Source organism: Calypte anna, chromosome 27 (genome assembly GCF_003957555.1).
Source record: "Calypte anna isolate BGI_N300 chromosome 27, bCalAnn1_v1.p, whole genome shotgun sequence".
In the NCBI taxonomy this organism is placed as follows: Eukaryota; Metazoa; Chordata; class Aves; order Apodiformes; family Trochilidae; genus Calypte; species Calypte anna.
In genome coordinates, this window is record NC_044272.1 from 5,144,697 (window position 1) to 5,159,787 (window position 15,091).

Sequence of the window (15,091 nt, forward strand, 5' to 3'; positions counted from 1 at the left end):
CCACCTTTTGGTTCTGGTGGGTTCAGAGAAGGTTTGACACAGGAGTTAGAGCAGGAGAGAGAGAAATGTTAGAGAAATCTGTTGGAGAAATCTCTTGGGAGGTATCTGGCCCTGGTGACTCACTGTTCTTTTGTTCCTTTCTAAGCAGAAGTTGCTAATGAGGTTGTGATTTCCCCTGTGAGTCTCTGTGAGCTTGCCAAGCTCCTTCCTTGTGAACATCAGTGCAGGAAAATGCATTTAATTTTCCTTGCTATTGTCTTACTTGGAACATTCTTCATTCTTGGGTTGCTTACAGCCTGTTGGAGACTACCTGCTCCTTCTGTCTCTGAGAAGAAACATCATTGTTCTTGTGCCAAATTTTTCTCAAAGAAACTGTCTGGATTTGAACTGAAGTTTCTTGCTTGGCTTTCAGGAAGTTGGTCTTTTGGTTTTCTTCTCTTTTTTAAAAATTCTTTTCTTTTTTTTTCCTGGTGTCCATTTCCCAGCTCTCAGGCTCTTATCTTTCTGGTCTGCTGGAAATGTTCATGGTATTCTCCAATGTGGTAATTTTAATTTGTATCAAATCTTTGTGGTACCACCTCCCCCCCTCCTGCAGCATTTTTACCAGATACCTTCATATTTTTTGTGTTTGCTTCTTTTTGCTTCTTTGCTTCTTCCACCCAGCAGTGGTGGAGTTTGTTTCTTCCTGCAGTTAAACTCACTGTTGTGCTTCATAGGGATCCATCTCAGTCTGAAGCTTTAATCTTGGGCCTTTTACTGCCTGAGCTGCTTCTAGGAGTGTTCTTTGTCACCACTCTGGTGAGGTGTTCCATGGCATGGCTGCTGGTTGTGTTTTGCCTCAGACAGTCTCACACTGCAGCACACTCAGTACCTTCCCTGCTGGATGGATACTGGTGCTAATTTGAATTACTCATCCTGAGACACCCTGTGCTGGGAACCTCCTGATCTCAGTCCCTTTCTTGGAAAGCTTCTCTGTTTTATCCACCACTCAGTGTAAAATGAAACAGTCCTTGGAGCAGTGTTCAGGCAGGGATCATCTCCCCTGACCTCTGGCATGGCTCTCCCTGAGCTCTTGGCTCCAGGGCTGGGTTGCTGGCTCATGCTCCACCAGGATCCCAGATCTTTCTCTGCAGAGCAGGAGGATCAGCAGGACCAGCAGCTGTGGCATCTGCAGTCTGGCTGAGGGTGAGCTCTGTTCCATCATTCCCCTTATAAGTGAAGAGGTTAAAGTGTTTTGGCCCCGTATGGACACCTGGGGTAGGGAAGGCACTGCTGAAGTGCCCAGGGTGGATTTCATGCTGTGACCACAGCGGTTGGGACACTTTGCAGTCCCCTGCTCACTGCCCCTGGCAGTTTGTCTGTCAGGGCTGTTGGGTGGTGTAGGAACCATTGCTAATGCTGAGATAAACCCCCTCCTCAGAGCTCACCATCTCCTCATGTTGATCAGGCCTGGTTTTGCCTTTGCAAATCCTGCTGCCTGCTCCCTGTCACTCTCTTAACCTTTAATCTCTTTGGCTCCCAGGATTAGTTTGCTCCGTCACTGTCCCAGGGACAGAGGCTGACCTCCTACCTGCCTTCTTGGAGCTGCTCACATCTTTCTCCCAGTCCTCAGAAACCTTCCCTGAGCACCAGGAAACATTTTGCTCTCCCTCTGTAGGACTTGGGGGGCAACTTCCCATCTGTAGGGTTTCTGGATTTGTGCCTGGGCAGGAGGAGGTGGCACAGGCAGAGGGTCTGTGTCACCACGTGCTGTGTTTAACACACGTTCTTACCCACTCTGCCAACAGGGCCAGCAGCTCCTGGCATGGCTTTCCAAGCTCCCCTGGGAGCTGGTGCTGTCTGGTGGCCACACGTTCCCTCTGGTCTCCAAGGGCCAGCTCTTTCCTGCCATGTTGCTGAGGCTGTTGGTGCTGAAGCCAGTGGCCCCGTGGGCACAGATCTGCTTTGGGATGGGGCTGGGGTCACTGCCCATGTGGAGGTACCTGCATGTCAGACAGCCAGGGCCAGGAGGTGGCCTTGGCTCTTGGAACAGCTCATCTGGCCGTGGGTTTCTGGCCATGGATGAGTGGGGAACACCACAGGCTGCAGTGGCCCCGTGGCCCTCCCAGGCAGTCCAGAGGCCGTGGGTTTGGAACCTGATTCCACTGTCTCCAAGGGCACACAGTTCCCATTTTGTTGTCTTATGCCAAAAAGAAGTCATCTGCCTATTGCATGGGAAGAGCTCTGAGGCACAGTCTGAGGGTAACTGAAAGCAGCTTTTGAGGAGCTTTGTTCCCAGCTGCTTTGCTTCTGACAGTGACAGACAGGCACAGGAGACTGATGGTGTGCCTGCTCCTCTGGTGTTCTGTGTGTTGTTCCTGGGCTTCAGGCTCTGTCTGGGTTTGAAAGCTGCTGCTCACTAACAAACAGGAGGATCAGTCTCAGGGCCTGTCTGATTTTACTTGTTGTACAGCAACTCCTTCAATTTCTGTCTGTGATTAAACTTCTAAACAATGTACTAAGATCCTTGTATAGGCTTTGCATCTGTTTCCTGTTGAAATAACAGCCAGGGGTAAAACTGGGGTAAAATATGAATGCTTTGGTGTCAGATGCTTGAGATGTGGAACCAGGGTTGATTTTCAGATGCAGCAGCCCTAGTCTTTGTGGTTTGATTCCCTGCTTTGGTGTGGTGCAGTTCCTGAAGGGCTGCTGGTTTGGAACATAAATAGCCATTATTAGTACAAGGGCTTGCAGCTGGGCTTTGAGAGCTGCTTTCTCACTGAGAGAGATGGCCTGCTGAGACTGGGGGTATATATTTGAGTAAAAATACTCTTCTCTCTTCTAGGCATGTTGTTGTGAAGACTTCTCCCAACCACAAGTACATTTTCACACTGAGAACCCATTCCTCAGTTGTTCCTGGCAGCATTGCCTTCAGCTTGCCCCAGGTACTGTATGGTTTGAGTCCCTGTTTTGCTACAGAATTAAATTCTCTTTTGAGATCAGGAGTGAAGATAATTTCTAATTGGAGAGAGATGTCAGCATAAATGTATGCTGCAGGTATGATTTCTGACAGCAGAGGTTTAAGGAGACCTTTCCAGTATCTGAAACAAACTTGCTTGAATTACCTTGGTCTATTTTTAGTGCATGATGGGATAAAGACACTGGAAAATGTGTGATTTAACCTTTTAAAACCCCACCAAACTATTTCAAAAAGAAAAGCCCAAGCAGTGTCAGCTATTCCTTGTGTGTATTTTCATTGTTCCCTGATGTCCCTGAACTTCAAGGGGTTTTCTTTGCTGTGTTGCTCTCTTAAAGAGCAGTGGTACTGGCTGTATTCAGTCAGGATTAGTTTTCTAGATGGAAAGTACAATGTGATAAAAACATAATTTAACTTGTGTTCTCTTTCTTAATTCAGTCAAGTCATCCCATGTTAAATGATGGTTAGAATAAATAATTAATACAATTAACTTCTAAGTAGAGAAATAAATCTTGGAGCCTGTACCTGGCTTACCCAGGGAGTCAGTCACATCATGTAAACCTGCAACAATCATGGGCACTGACTGAATGCTTTTCTGTTCTCCTGCTAGCAACTGCTCTAGAAGCCAAGGCTCAATGCTGTGAACACAAGATATTTTTTTCTTTAACATATGACTTGGCAGAGGCCCCAGAATGCTTCTTGCTTTCTGACATGTTCAAATGCTGATTTGTCTGGATGAGTGAGTGAAGGGGGTGTGATGATAACCATGTGTCTGACTGTGGCTTCTTATGCCTGGGCTGAAAAGCAGTTATCAGGAGGAGATATCAGTATCAGAGGTTAAAGTAGATGCAGCCATGGTCTAGGGCTGATTTTTGTAGATTCCAGTAGTTGCAGAGCTGGGAGAGCTCCTCTGCCAGGGACTGAGGTGTGTTGCTTGCCTCTTGAAGGTCTCTATGGAAATAGGGGTTACAGCTGCTGGTAGGCAAATGTTTTATTTGAAATTTATTCCTGGGTTTTAGTTTCCAGTGTTTCCTGCAGCTGTGGATAATTCTCAGTGTTACAATGAACCAGTATTACACACAATATTTTTTTATCTTTAAGGATTTTACCTTATGTATTCACAGAATGTCATGTAGTGGACAAAGGCTGCAAGAAAACCTGTTTCTTCTGCATTCATTTTGCACATAAAGTTTTCAACCACTTTTTTTCTGTAACAATTCTAACTCTAGGCCTGAAGACCAAAAATCATGGAAAATAATGTATATTGCTAAGCCTAAAAGATGAAGCACTGTGCAGTGATGACAAACTTCTTAGCAGAAGACACCCAAATGAACATAGTAATTGAGCTGTATCTCTTGGCACAGAGAAGATCCAAACTAATCTTTGTAGAAGAATTTGGACAACTTTCCTTCCTGACCTGAAATTTGGTGCTAGGTTTAACCTGGTGGGTTTGCAGGAGCCCCAGTGTCAAAGGGAGGGGGAGAATTCCTCCTGGCCTTGCAGGTAAACAGTGGAAGTTGATAAGTGTGAGATTAAATATGGAAGCATCATTTATTTTCACCTTCTTGGGAATTCCAGTAAGTACATGCAGGGGCTGCTGCTCTGAACTCTGATTTCTGGCTCTGATCTCTGCTGAGCCAAGGGAATTCTTTCCTTGAGCTTGAACAGTGAAGATATTGGAGAGGGCATCCAGGGAGAAATCTTTGTATTAGAAAAAAGGTCATTGAATTCCTTCTCCCAGACTTGGGCCTTCCAAATAAAACACCAAATGTAAATGACCATAAAGCAGAACACTTCAGAGGTGATCTGAGCAGAGCCCTGTGCAGTGACACTTTGATAGTTCTGTGATTCATGCCTCTCCATGGTGCAGATATTGTGAGAGACTCTGAATACTGCCTAGCCTGAGCTGTGGGCTGTAAATACACAGTGGCCAAGCCAGAGCCATTGCAAAAATATCACTATTGCAATTACTGAGCCAGAACTCCTGGCATGGTAAAGGTCATGGATTCTCTTTGTCACGTCAGTGTTGAGCCATTCCCCACCTCTCCTGCAGTTCTGTGCTGCACAAATCGTTTTAAAGGAAATTGAAGGGACCTTAAGGACTTGAACAGTTTCTTTCTTACCTAGTTCTCTGAACAAGTTTTCTTTTAGGTAATATTATATATTAAAGAACATTACAACAGTTTCCTGCAACTAGTATGTACATGGAAGCTTTTAAAATGATGATGGGGTGTGTAACAGCCTTTCCTGCCTCTTGCACTCCCTGTTGTGTGATCTGCATCTGAGCTCTGTTAAAAACTGAGCAGAATGGGAAATAGCCCTATCCAATACCCTAATTTCTGCCTCTGAGACAGTGGGGTGGCCAATAGCATGACAGAGCATGCTCCTGAGGTCAGGAAATAGAATTATTAATAAAAATGATTCCATGTGTTTGACTTGTTCCCTGATAATTTGGGGGTCTGTAAGGTCTCATTCTGCCCTTTTTTGTTGCTGCTTTATGTTCTCCAGGGGCATTCTGCTTCTCTGAGCAAGGATGTTGACTTTGAGTGGGCATTTGTTCTCCTGAAGAACAGGCTTTGTGAGGGTTTTGTCTTGTTTTTTACAGAGGAAATGGGCTGGACTCTCCATCGGACAGGAGATAGATGGTAAGTCAGTCAGCATGATGGGTGTGTGTCAAAGCTCTGTCCATACCAGAATGAACTGGAAAATGTCAGATCTTCAGCCCTTCTTCAGGTAATGTGAGGCCTTCATTAGTGGAAAGGAGTTGCAGGCTTTCTGTCTCTTCATGTTTGCAAAACCTGGAGGGGTATTTTGACTTCTATTTTCAGATGTCTGCCCCTGTATCAGTCCAGCTCTGGATGGGACAGCAGTGTCTGCATGCAGGTGTGAACATTTTACATGTCCTGGAGGCTTTGGAGGACACTTATCAGCTAACAGAAGACAGCTGTTATTGCTGAGGATATTCTTGGCATTTAAATTTGAAGATTGAGAGTGGGGAAGTTTTAATGCTAAGTGCTGCTGAAAGCCAGCAGTGTGCTCCGGAGAGCTGGAGTGCTGAGCTTTGTGAGCAGACTGATATTTTCACCAATAAGTGGCTAGAATATTCTTCAGTATGATGAGGGGCAGGGATGCTATGTCATGTTTCTGCAAATTGAAGATTTGTATTCCAACTTCAAGTCTTAACAGAGCCTGATGAGCCTTTGCCAATGTTCAAACAGGAGGCTGATTTGTGTCTCTCAGCTTGCATGCTCTGTATTTCATTTATTTGTGCTGTCTGTCACCATTGCCTCTGCTTTATAAACAACTGGCATCACTGTCAGTGTAGGGGCTGTGTTCCTTCTGGAGTACTGACCACAGAGCTGACTGCAGCTTGTGATAGGAAGCTTCGTGTTGTTCAAGGTAGTGGGTCAGTGGATCTCATCTGTTCCTCTGGCCATCAGGAATTTCCCACGTGCTCCTGGCTCGGTCTCTCCTGGGAGAAGGTTGCTGTGATGGTTGGTTGGTCCCTGAGGTGGAGCAAACTGTTTGGCCACTGTTTTGCCATCTGAGGCATTTAGGAGTTCTCCTGGTTTGTGGGCATCCCTGATGGCTCCATCCTGTGCCAGCAAAGTGAGAACTCAGCTGTGGGGAGAGGTGCAGTTAGGGCAGCTCACTCCTTGGCTGGTGTTGCAGCTCCTTGGGTCTCAGCAAGTCCATGGGTCAGGACTCAAGTGAGAAGTTTGATGTCTTTGGACAAGCTGGAGTGGGTCTGGTGTCTCTCTACAAGACTGGATGCCCCATGGCTCTTGCCTGGAAGCCATTTCTGTTTGTTAGTTGGTTTTGTTGTGGTTCATTTTTTAAACTGAAGAATAACCCATAATGAGGAGGGGAGAGCCATAAATTAATGTTTCTCACATAGTGTTTGTTGCTGATCAGTAACATGTACCAGCTGGCTTGCAGAGAAATCCTGTTTAGTACTGAAGTGATTTGGGGAAAGAAACAATAATATTCAGCATGATTAGGTGAGAGAAGAGTGGATTTGTGGTTGTGCTTGTACCAGACCTTGCTATGAACTCAGCAGCTACGTGGGAGCATGTGTAAGGGAAATATTGCAGTGGTTTTATACAGTGACTAAATGTCATCTGACTCCCTGCTGAGCTGAAGGGGTTTGTAAAGGGATTCTATGGGTGGGGAGAGGTATTCACAAACCCAGTGATTTACCAGGGCTCTTTTTTTGCTTTGTTCTCCTGATAATGTGAAAACTCTGTTTGAAATGTCAATGTTAAATGCAGTCCACTGCTTAGTGGCACAGTGAAGCCAGATCCCTCTGAGCCCCAAATGTTACTGTAATGGGGTTTTTTTTTTTGAGTTTGCCTTCGTGGAAAGGTTGAGTGGATGCAGGTGTCCTGTCCTCAGAGAGCTTCAGCTCCCATGGTGTGGCCCCAGGAGGTCCCTGCTCCCCTCCCAGCCTGGGACCCCAGGGACCAGAGCTCTTTTCCTCCCAACCACCCATCCCTGTATTCAGACCCTGACATGTTCAGTTCTGTGCTGTGACCAGGGGCTGGAATTCCTTCTGGAAACTTGTTTGACAAAGCCATGAGACAGGCAAAGGAAAAGTAAGGAATAAACCTGGCCTGAAGTGACCACTGAGGTAAGAAGGACCAAAGTCCTTCCTTAGCTGGGACTTACAGAACTCTGCTGCCATGTCCCTTTCTGAAAGAACAGGTCAGCCTAGTGGAATCACCTCCATCCAGGCTGTGGTTTGGTGTTTCTTCATCCCTGTTCCCAGGAAGGTCTTACTGGGACTGCTGATTTCTAGGGAGGACATCAAACACGTGGTGATGACCACGTTCTGTAGCACCCTCAGCCAGAGGCTCTCTTCTAACTGGAGTGAGTCAGGTAGCACACTGGGTGCTGGTTTTGACATCACAGCTTCCCAGGAGTCTGCAGGTTTATTCTGGATCCATTTTACTGCCAGGGGCCTTGACAGGAAATAGTGAGTTGTGCATGAAGTACACACAGAGAAATAAGAGTCTCTCTCAGAACCATTACACAATTTGGTTAAGTGCTGATTCTGCACAGAAGAACACGTGTTGCCAAACTTACAGTGTGGTTAATATATTGTGGGGAGACCTTGCTGTTCTGCAATGTGCTGTTTCTTATTTTTTATTTTGTCTTTTCACAGTTTCCTTGTACACTTTTGACAAGGCCAAGCAGTGCATTGGCACCATGACAATCGAGATTGATTTTCTGCAGAAGAAGAACATTGACTCCAACCCCTATGACACAGACAAGATGGCAGCAGAGTTCATCCAGCAGTTCAACAGCCAGGCCTTCTCTATAGGCCAGCAGGTCTGGGGCTTCTTTTGCTTTTTAAAGCTAAAATATTCTCAAGCAACATGCCCGTGTTTGTACTGCAGGAGGCCTGGGTGCTCTCTGTGCTGCAAGGGAGACCTAAGAGGCAGAAATTGTTTATTGTGTCAGTGGTTTCTTTATGAACAGTTGAACCATTGTGACTTTTACTGAGTGGTTTAAGATCTGTCTTTTCCTTATCTAAAGACATCCTCTTACTTTGTGAGGAAAGTTCCAAGGCTGGGGGGAGCTGGGTGGACAAAACATGGCAGCTCCTGAAATCTTCTGAGAAATAACTTTTGCTTTCCTTCTGCAGAAGATCAGAGTGACCACTGGATTTAAGTAATTCTCAGCAGCACCTTTTGAGTGCTGTGTATTTTATTGTAACATTTATTGCTATTCTATGGGCTCCAGTAGAAAAAAGGGTATGAAGCATTTGACTTCATCCCGTGTTGAGTTCTGGGCCCCTCACAACAAGAAGGACACTGAGGGGCTGAACATGCCCAGAGGAGAGGTACAGAGCTGGTGATGGGCCTGGAGAACAAAGGACAGGAGGAGAGGCTGAGGGATTTGGGCATGTCCAGTTTTGAGAAGAGGAAGGGAATTGTGAAGAGGCAAGCTGCTTTCTATGGGATGGACTCCTTGTGATCATTCTCTCTCACTACTGTAGCATTAGTTTTGAAGTATCTGCCAAACTGAAATAGAGAAGATCAAAAAGGTTTGAGCTAAATCATTCCTCTTGTCTAAAACCAATGTCTAAAGTGAGATGAAAAGGTCAGGAGATGATATAGAATGTTTAGCTGGGGAGAAAAGGGTGGGAAAGAGAAGCTTTTCCTGGAAGGAGATTTTTTCCTTTACAGTAAAGGATACAAGTACACAGAATATGTTGGGTGGCAAACTTAGTCCTCATGGCTCTTTCTCTTCAGATAGTAGCCTCATCAAAATCCTTTTTAGCTTTTTAATGAGTCAAAATCCTCTCCTGTTTTGTCTTTCCTCAGCTTGTCTTCAGCTTTAATGACAAACTTTTTGGCCTGATGGTAAAGGACATGGAAGCAATGGACCCCAGCATCCTCAAAGGAGAGTCTGGAGCAAACAAAAAGCAGAAGGTGGGCTCAGAGGAGTGCATGTTCATTCCCCAGGGAAAGTAAAGTTCTGATCAGATCTTGTTCCGGGGGGGAGTTGGGTTACTTGCATTTGTAGAAGCTGTACACTTGTTTCATGGGGCTTTTGCTGTTGCTTTTGCCTCAGAGCAGATAAGGAGCACTGTTTTCCCTTTGATGCAGTGTCCTCTGCTTGTGGCATTAGGAGCTGTGAGTTACACCTGCTGAAGTGCTCAGCTTCATCCTTTATTCATCCTTTGTCCCTTCCAAATACATCTAATTTTGATTTTTTCTTTTGTAGAAAGGACACGATTTTGTATTTTTCTTTGCTGGCTGGATCCTGTTGAAGTAAAATAGTTGGTTGTGAATTAAACAAATAATTTTTTTCTACAAGAATTTGTTTTTTGTTTATACAACACAATAATTTGTTTAGCAATAAAAGCCAGGTTATTGTACTTGATGAGCTCCTGCATTCCATGTTGTTAGCTTTAGAGGAGCTTGTTGATATTTCTCATTTTTCCCAATGATTTTTGTAGTGGGGCTCTTGCTGCTGTTTCTTGCCCTCTGAGATGTGCTTGAAGATACATGAGGACCAATCTGAAGTTGAGTCTAATAGTTGAATGTAATTATTTGTTTCCTCCCTTTTTGCAGATTGAGGTGGGTTTGATTCTTGGAAACAGTCAAGTTGCCTTTGAAAAAGCTGAGAACTCCTCTCTCAATCTGATTGGTAAGTGTCACTGTGTCTGAAGAGAGGAATCATGCTTGAAGTTTGCTGCTTTTCCAAGATGAGTGTGTCAGTTTTTCAGTTGACCTAATCCATGGAAAACTGCATCTCAAAATGCCTCCCAGATACCTGGTTAGCTCTGCAATGACTGGGTTTGATCCCCTAGGAACCTGGCTTGCAACAGAAAACACAGAATCCCAGAATGATTTGGGTTGGAAGGGCCCCCCAAAGGTCCCCCAGTCCCAGCCCTGCAGTCTCAGGGACACCCTCACCCAGATCAGGGTGCTCAGAGCCTCCTCAAGCCTCACCTTGAACATCTCCAGGGATGAGGCCCCAACCCCCTCCCTGGGCAGCCTGTGCCATTGTCCCACTGCCCTCCTGGGACACAACTTGTTCCTGACATCCAATCTCAAGCTGCTCTTCCCTGATTTAAAACCATTGCCCCTGTCCCATCACTCCAGGCCCTTGCACACACTCCCTCTCCCAAAAGAGTTTGTAAATGCTCAGCACTGTCAGGGTTTAACACTGGCCCGGCAATTAAACCGACTAACAGAGGCTCTCTATTAATCTCTCTCTCCTTGATAGAGAAAGGAGAGAGAATAAGGGAGAGAGACTGATGGGTTGGAAACTAAACTACACAACTTTAATGAACAGTAATGATAAATAGGAAAAATTACCAAATATATACAAATATACAGGAAAATGGAAACCACATTCCTCCCCCCTTTCCCCCAATAACTCTCACGTCACCACCGAGGCTGCAGGGCAGCCCTGGGAAAGTCCAGGCTGGACTCCTGGAGTCGGCAGCAGTTGGGAACCGGAGGCAGGAACACACAGATATGGGCTGGGCTGGATCAGGAGCACAGGCAGATGAACAGACAGGATCCTTCCAGGATGCCAGGTGAAGGAAGGGAAGCAGGAAATCCGGAAAAGATCCGGAAAAGATCTGGCTCGGCCCTCGTGATGCCTCAAATTTATACTGAGTGTGACGTATATGGGATGGAATCCTCTGTTTGGTCAATTCTGGCATCTATCTTGTCTGTTCCTCCCCAAAGGAGGGCTCAGGTGGGACCTCTTTACTCCTTCTGGACGGTAAAATGTTTTCCTCAGAGCTGAGCAGTGTCCTTGGCTCTGCACACCAGTCTCTAGCAGTAACTATAAACATCAAGTGTTATCAATCCTAGAAGCACACACTGTCTGAGAAACTTAGCTAAAAGCAAAAGTACAAGACAGAAAATCACCTTTATCCTGGCCCAAACCAGGACAAGCACTCTCTTGAAAACCGCTGAGAAGGCACCATCCCTGCTTCTGCACAGGGGCTCTGTGGAAGTCCCTGGTCCTCCTGCAGGGAGCTCCACGTCTGACTGAGCTGCCAGGGCAGTTCTGGGTCTGGGTCCTGTGTCTGAAATACAGAGAGCCAGGAGGAGGAGAGGGAAGTGTGACCTGGAGGGATTCTGACCATAGCAAATCATGTTGGATAAGCAGAGGAGTTGAGATGAGCACTCCAGGCTCCTGGGCCTAGGTTAGAAAGGTGCTGTGGAACTGTAGCTTCAGTAGAAGTCTGCAGCTAGTTGAAATATTGTAATTTTTTAAACATCAGAGAGTGATATTTTCATAAACCTCTAGAATTCAGTTTAATTATCGTGGCAGGGAAATAGGAAATTGAGAACTCTTTGAATGTGCAGGCAAAATTTCAAGGCAAGTGTAAAACTTCTGAAAATCCCATCTCTAATGAGAAATCTCCTTGAAGGAGACAGGACAGCTTCTGGAGAGCACTTCAGTTTGCTTGACTTCTAAAAGCCCTGCTCTTCAGGAAGCACAGTGGGTTCCTGCTCTGGGTTTGTATTAACTCTTTGGACAGCAAGATTATTAACAAAACTATGGATTATGAATCAGGGAACAACTGCTGTGTCCTTTACACATTGATTTAGAGAGGAGCTGGTGTAGGGTTGGGGCAGAATCTGGTGTGTTCCCAGAGAGCCACCAGGTTGAGTGGTGGGGACCTGGGTGGCAGTGAGAGCACAGAGCCACATCCCCCTCAGCTCCTTCTCAGCACTGCCAAGTGCAGGGCAGAGCAAGCCTGGAGCTGAAATTCCTCCCCTGCTGGTTATGTGGCTCTGGGCTTTCTTTTCTTGGTGTGATTCAAGTCCAGTACTTGAACACTTTTTTTTTTTTTTAGTTTTCATTTCACATTTTGTTCCCTCTTCCTGGAGTCTGTGAGCTAAGAAAACTTGTGCTGCTGCAGTTTCACAGATAAGAGGTGGCAGTGATGGCTGCTGTGAGGGGGGTTCAGGGAACCTGGCCAGCTCAGATCAGGGTTAACTCTGACTATTTCTGCAGCAGCCTTCAAAGCACAGCACTGCTTGACTGTGAACACTCAGGACTTTGAGTATTTGGCACAGAAAGCAAGCAGATGAGGGTAAGGGCCACTTGGGAAAGTAGAATTCCCCTCATTCATCACTGCAGGAGCCTGTGCAGAGGCTGAGCTGCTGCCCTGGAGTGTCACCTTCCCTGACATGTGAGGGTGGCTTCACCTTGTGCAGTCACTGCAGAGCTGGGGAGATGTGAGGCTGTGGTGTACCCACATACCCTGTGTCCTGTGTGGATGTGAAAGTACAGCCACTCATCTGTACTGAAATTCCCCCAGCAGAGGTCTGTGGGCTGAGCTGTAGATGACTGTAATTAAGGATATTAACAAGGAGGGAGGTTTTAAGAGCACTGAATGAAGTTTCATGGACAATTGGTTTGTACCTGTTATTACCTGTCATTAACTGGTCACAGCCCATTTAGTTTTTACTGTGTGTGGATAGGACAGCTTGAGGTGAGTATTAACATAATCCAATTTATTGCATCAGAGCAAGCAGTGATATTTTGCTTGCTTAATATTCAAAACCATCTTGTGACCTGTGATCTTCTGCTGGCACACAGAGGTGCAGAGAGTGGTCCTGGGGGAGAGCTGGGTGTTGGAAATAGGAATCCTTCCCTGTGCTTCAGCCTCCTTGCCTGCAGACAAGACAAAAGGGTTGCTTATGCCTCAATTTACTTCTGTCAAATTGGTGCTTTATTTAATCTCCTCATTGATCTGAGGCAGAGCTACTTAATGTGCTGTGTTAGTCTCTGGAGTATTGTAGAGCTGTGAATAATTAAATTCTGAGAGAGGAGATAAAAGTGTCACTGAGCAATGCCTTCAGTGAAAGGCCTTTATTTTTTTTTCAATAGACAAGAATTGTAATCATTAAAATAATTGGAAAAAAAAGCCAATTCTATTTTTTCCACTTAACATAAAATCTTGTGTTACAAGCCCAGTGGATGATGTGATGATGTTTTAATTCAATCTGTAGGAATTTGATTGTGATCAGCTGCAGCCAGAAGAGGGGGGTGTAGGCCAAGCTCTGCAGGGTGAGGAGCATCCCTGCCTCAGCTCTGCTCCTCAGCTCTGCTGAGCACTGGGACAGGGCTGCTGCCCTGCATGCTGCTGTGTTCACCCTCTGTTACACTCATCTTCTTCTTTCTTTAGTTTGATGCCCTTAGAATTGAAGTGCTGGTTCCAGCTGTGTTTAGACCAAGATTTGTTGCCCTCTAATTCAGCTCACACATTTATTTAGTGTATTTACAGGACTTGTAGATATTAACTCATTAGCTGACTCCCCTTGACACAGCTCTAGAAGAGGAGATGGAGCAAATCAGCAAAATCCACAGCTGCAGTTTGCCAGGACTGGCTTTGGAGGGGAGATTGTGGTCCCCAGGCCCAATCCTGTGGAGCACTGGGTGTATCTAAGAAAAGAGGAAGACATCTGATTCCTGCATGAATTAAGGATCATCTTCAGTCTTTGCTTTCTCCCTGGGTTTTTAGATTACTGCTGGTTTCTCTGTTAGCTGAGCACTGTGATGTTGCTGAAAACCATTTGGAAGGATTGATCTGACTGATAGTGTCTGTGGTTGTTTATAAATCCCCTCAAGTAAACTTCAGGTGAGACTCTATGGATTTCACAGCATCTCAGCAGTATTCTTGTAGGAGTGTTTGTGCTGCTTCCTGAATGCCCTGAGCACTTCAAAGCTTCTCTGAAGAGGGAGTAAGGAGCTCTGTAAGACTAAAACTTGTGTGATTTGTCAAAAAGAGAGGAGGGTGGTTACACCAATGCATGGAGGCTACAGAGCCTGCACTTAGGGGATCTGGCTGGATTTGAAGTAGCTCTAGAAGAGGCTGTGGAACAAAGAGATGAAATGGCTGTGGTGTTTTACCAAGGCTGCCTTTTGTTCTCTGAGCTGACCTCATGATTATTTTGTGTAACCTTGCCTAAAGCTGCTCTGGTGTCTGAGGACTGGAAGGTGGCAAGTGTGCTCTCTTTTAAGAAGGGCTCCAGAGAGGGTCCTGAGAGCAACAGATCTTTGGAACCTGAAACCTGTACAGAAAAAAAATCAACAGAAACTGCAATAAAGAACCAAATGAGTGGGTACCTGAACAGAGGTGATATGCTGGGCAGGTTCAGTCTGTCTTCTGCAAGGGCAGTCCAAGGATCCCAAGGAGTCCATTACAGGGATCAAAAAGTGTGGGATGAGGGCTGACACAGCCTGCTGCTTGTTCACAGCTCTTCCAGCAAAGTTCCTTCAAAAAGAAACTAAACAGATCTGTAAGAAACAAGGTCCTTGTAGAAGTCAGTGAGTGATGAAAGGGTGGAAGGGAATAACCAGTGGAGTTCAGCATGAATCTCTGCTGGAACCTTTGCTTTTTATTACAATTATTGAATAAACTGGAAAAAAGACTGAATAATGAGGTGACAAAGCTTGCACTTATAGAGCTCAGTGACTAAGAAATAAAATGGCAGAGGAAATTTGACATAAATAAATGTAAAGTGATGTGTGGGAGGAAAAACTCTTTTATCTTTGGTCAAAAAATGATTGCTGTGTTGGACCCAGAGCCCAGGTGTGGTAGTTTTGAGGAAATGCTGGCTCTGAGCTCAGTAGCAGCCTGAGCCATGT

The 15,091-nt window shown here is 45.5% G+C and overlaps 1 protein-coding gene across 2 annotated transcripts in view; it reads left to right on the plus strand.

Annotated features, from left to right (window-relative positions):
* The window catches only part of NSF (N-ethylmaleimide sensitive factor, vesicle fusing ATPase), a 79,675-nt gene that overhangs the window by 16,493 nt on the left and 48,091 nt on the right, over window positions 1–15,091 (plus strand). For both annotated transcript variants that reach the window (XM_030465843.1, XM_030465842.1), the window contains exons 3-7: window positions 2,825–2,924; window positions 5,562–5,601; window positions 8,121–8,287; window positions 9,286–9,393; window positions 10,039–10,114. In XM_030465843.1, the coding sequence (XP_030321703.1) occupies window positions 2,825–2,924; window positions 5,562–5,601; window positions 8,121–8,287; window positions 9,286–9,393; window positions 10,039–10,114 (491 nt within the window). The remainder of the gene's footprint in view (window positions 1–2,824; window positions 2,925–5,561; window positions 5,602–8,120; window positions 8,288–9,285; window positions 9,394–10,038; window positions 10,115–15,091) is intronic.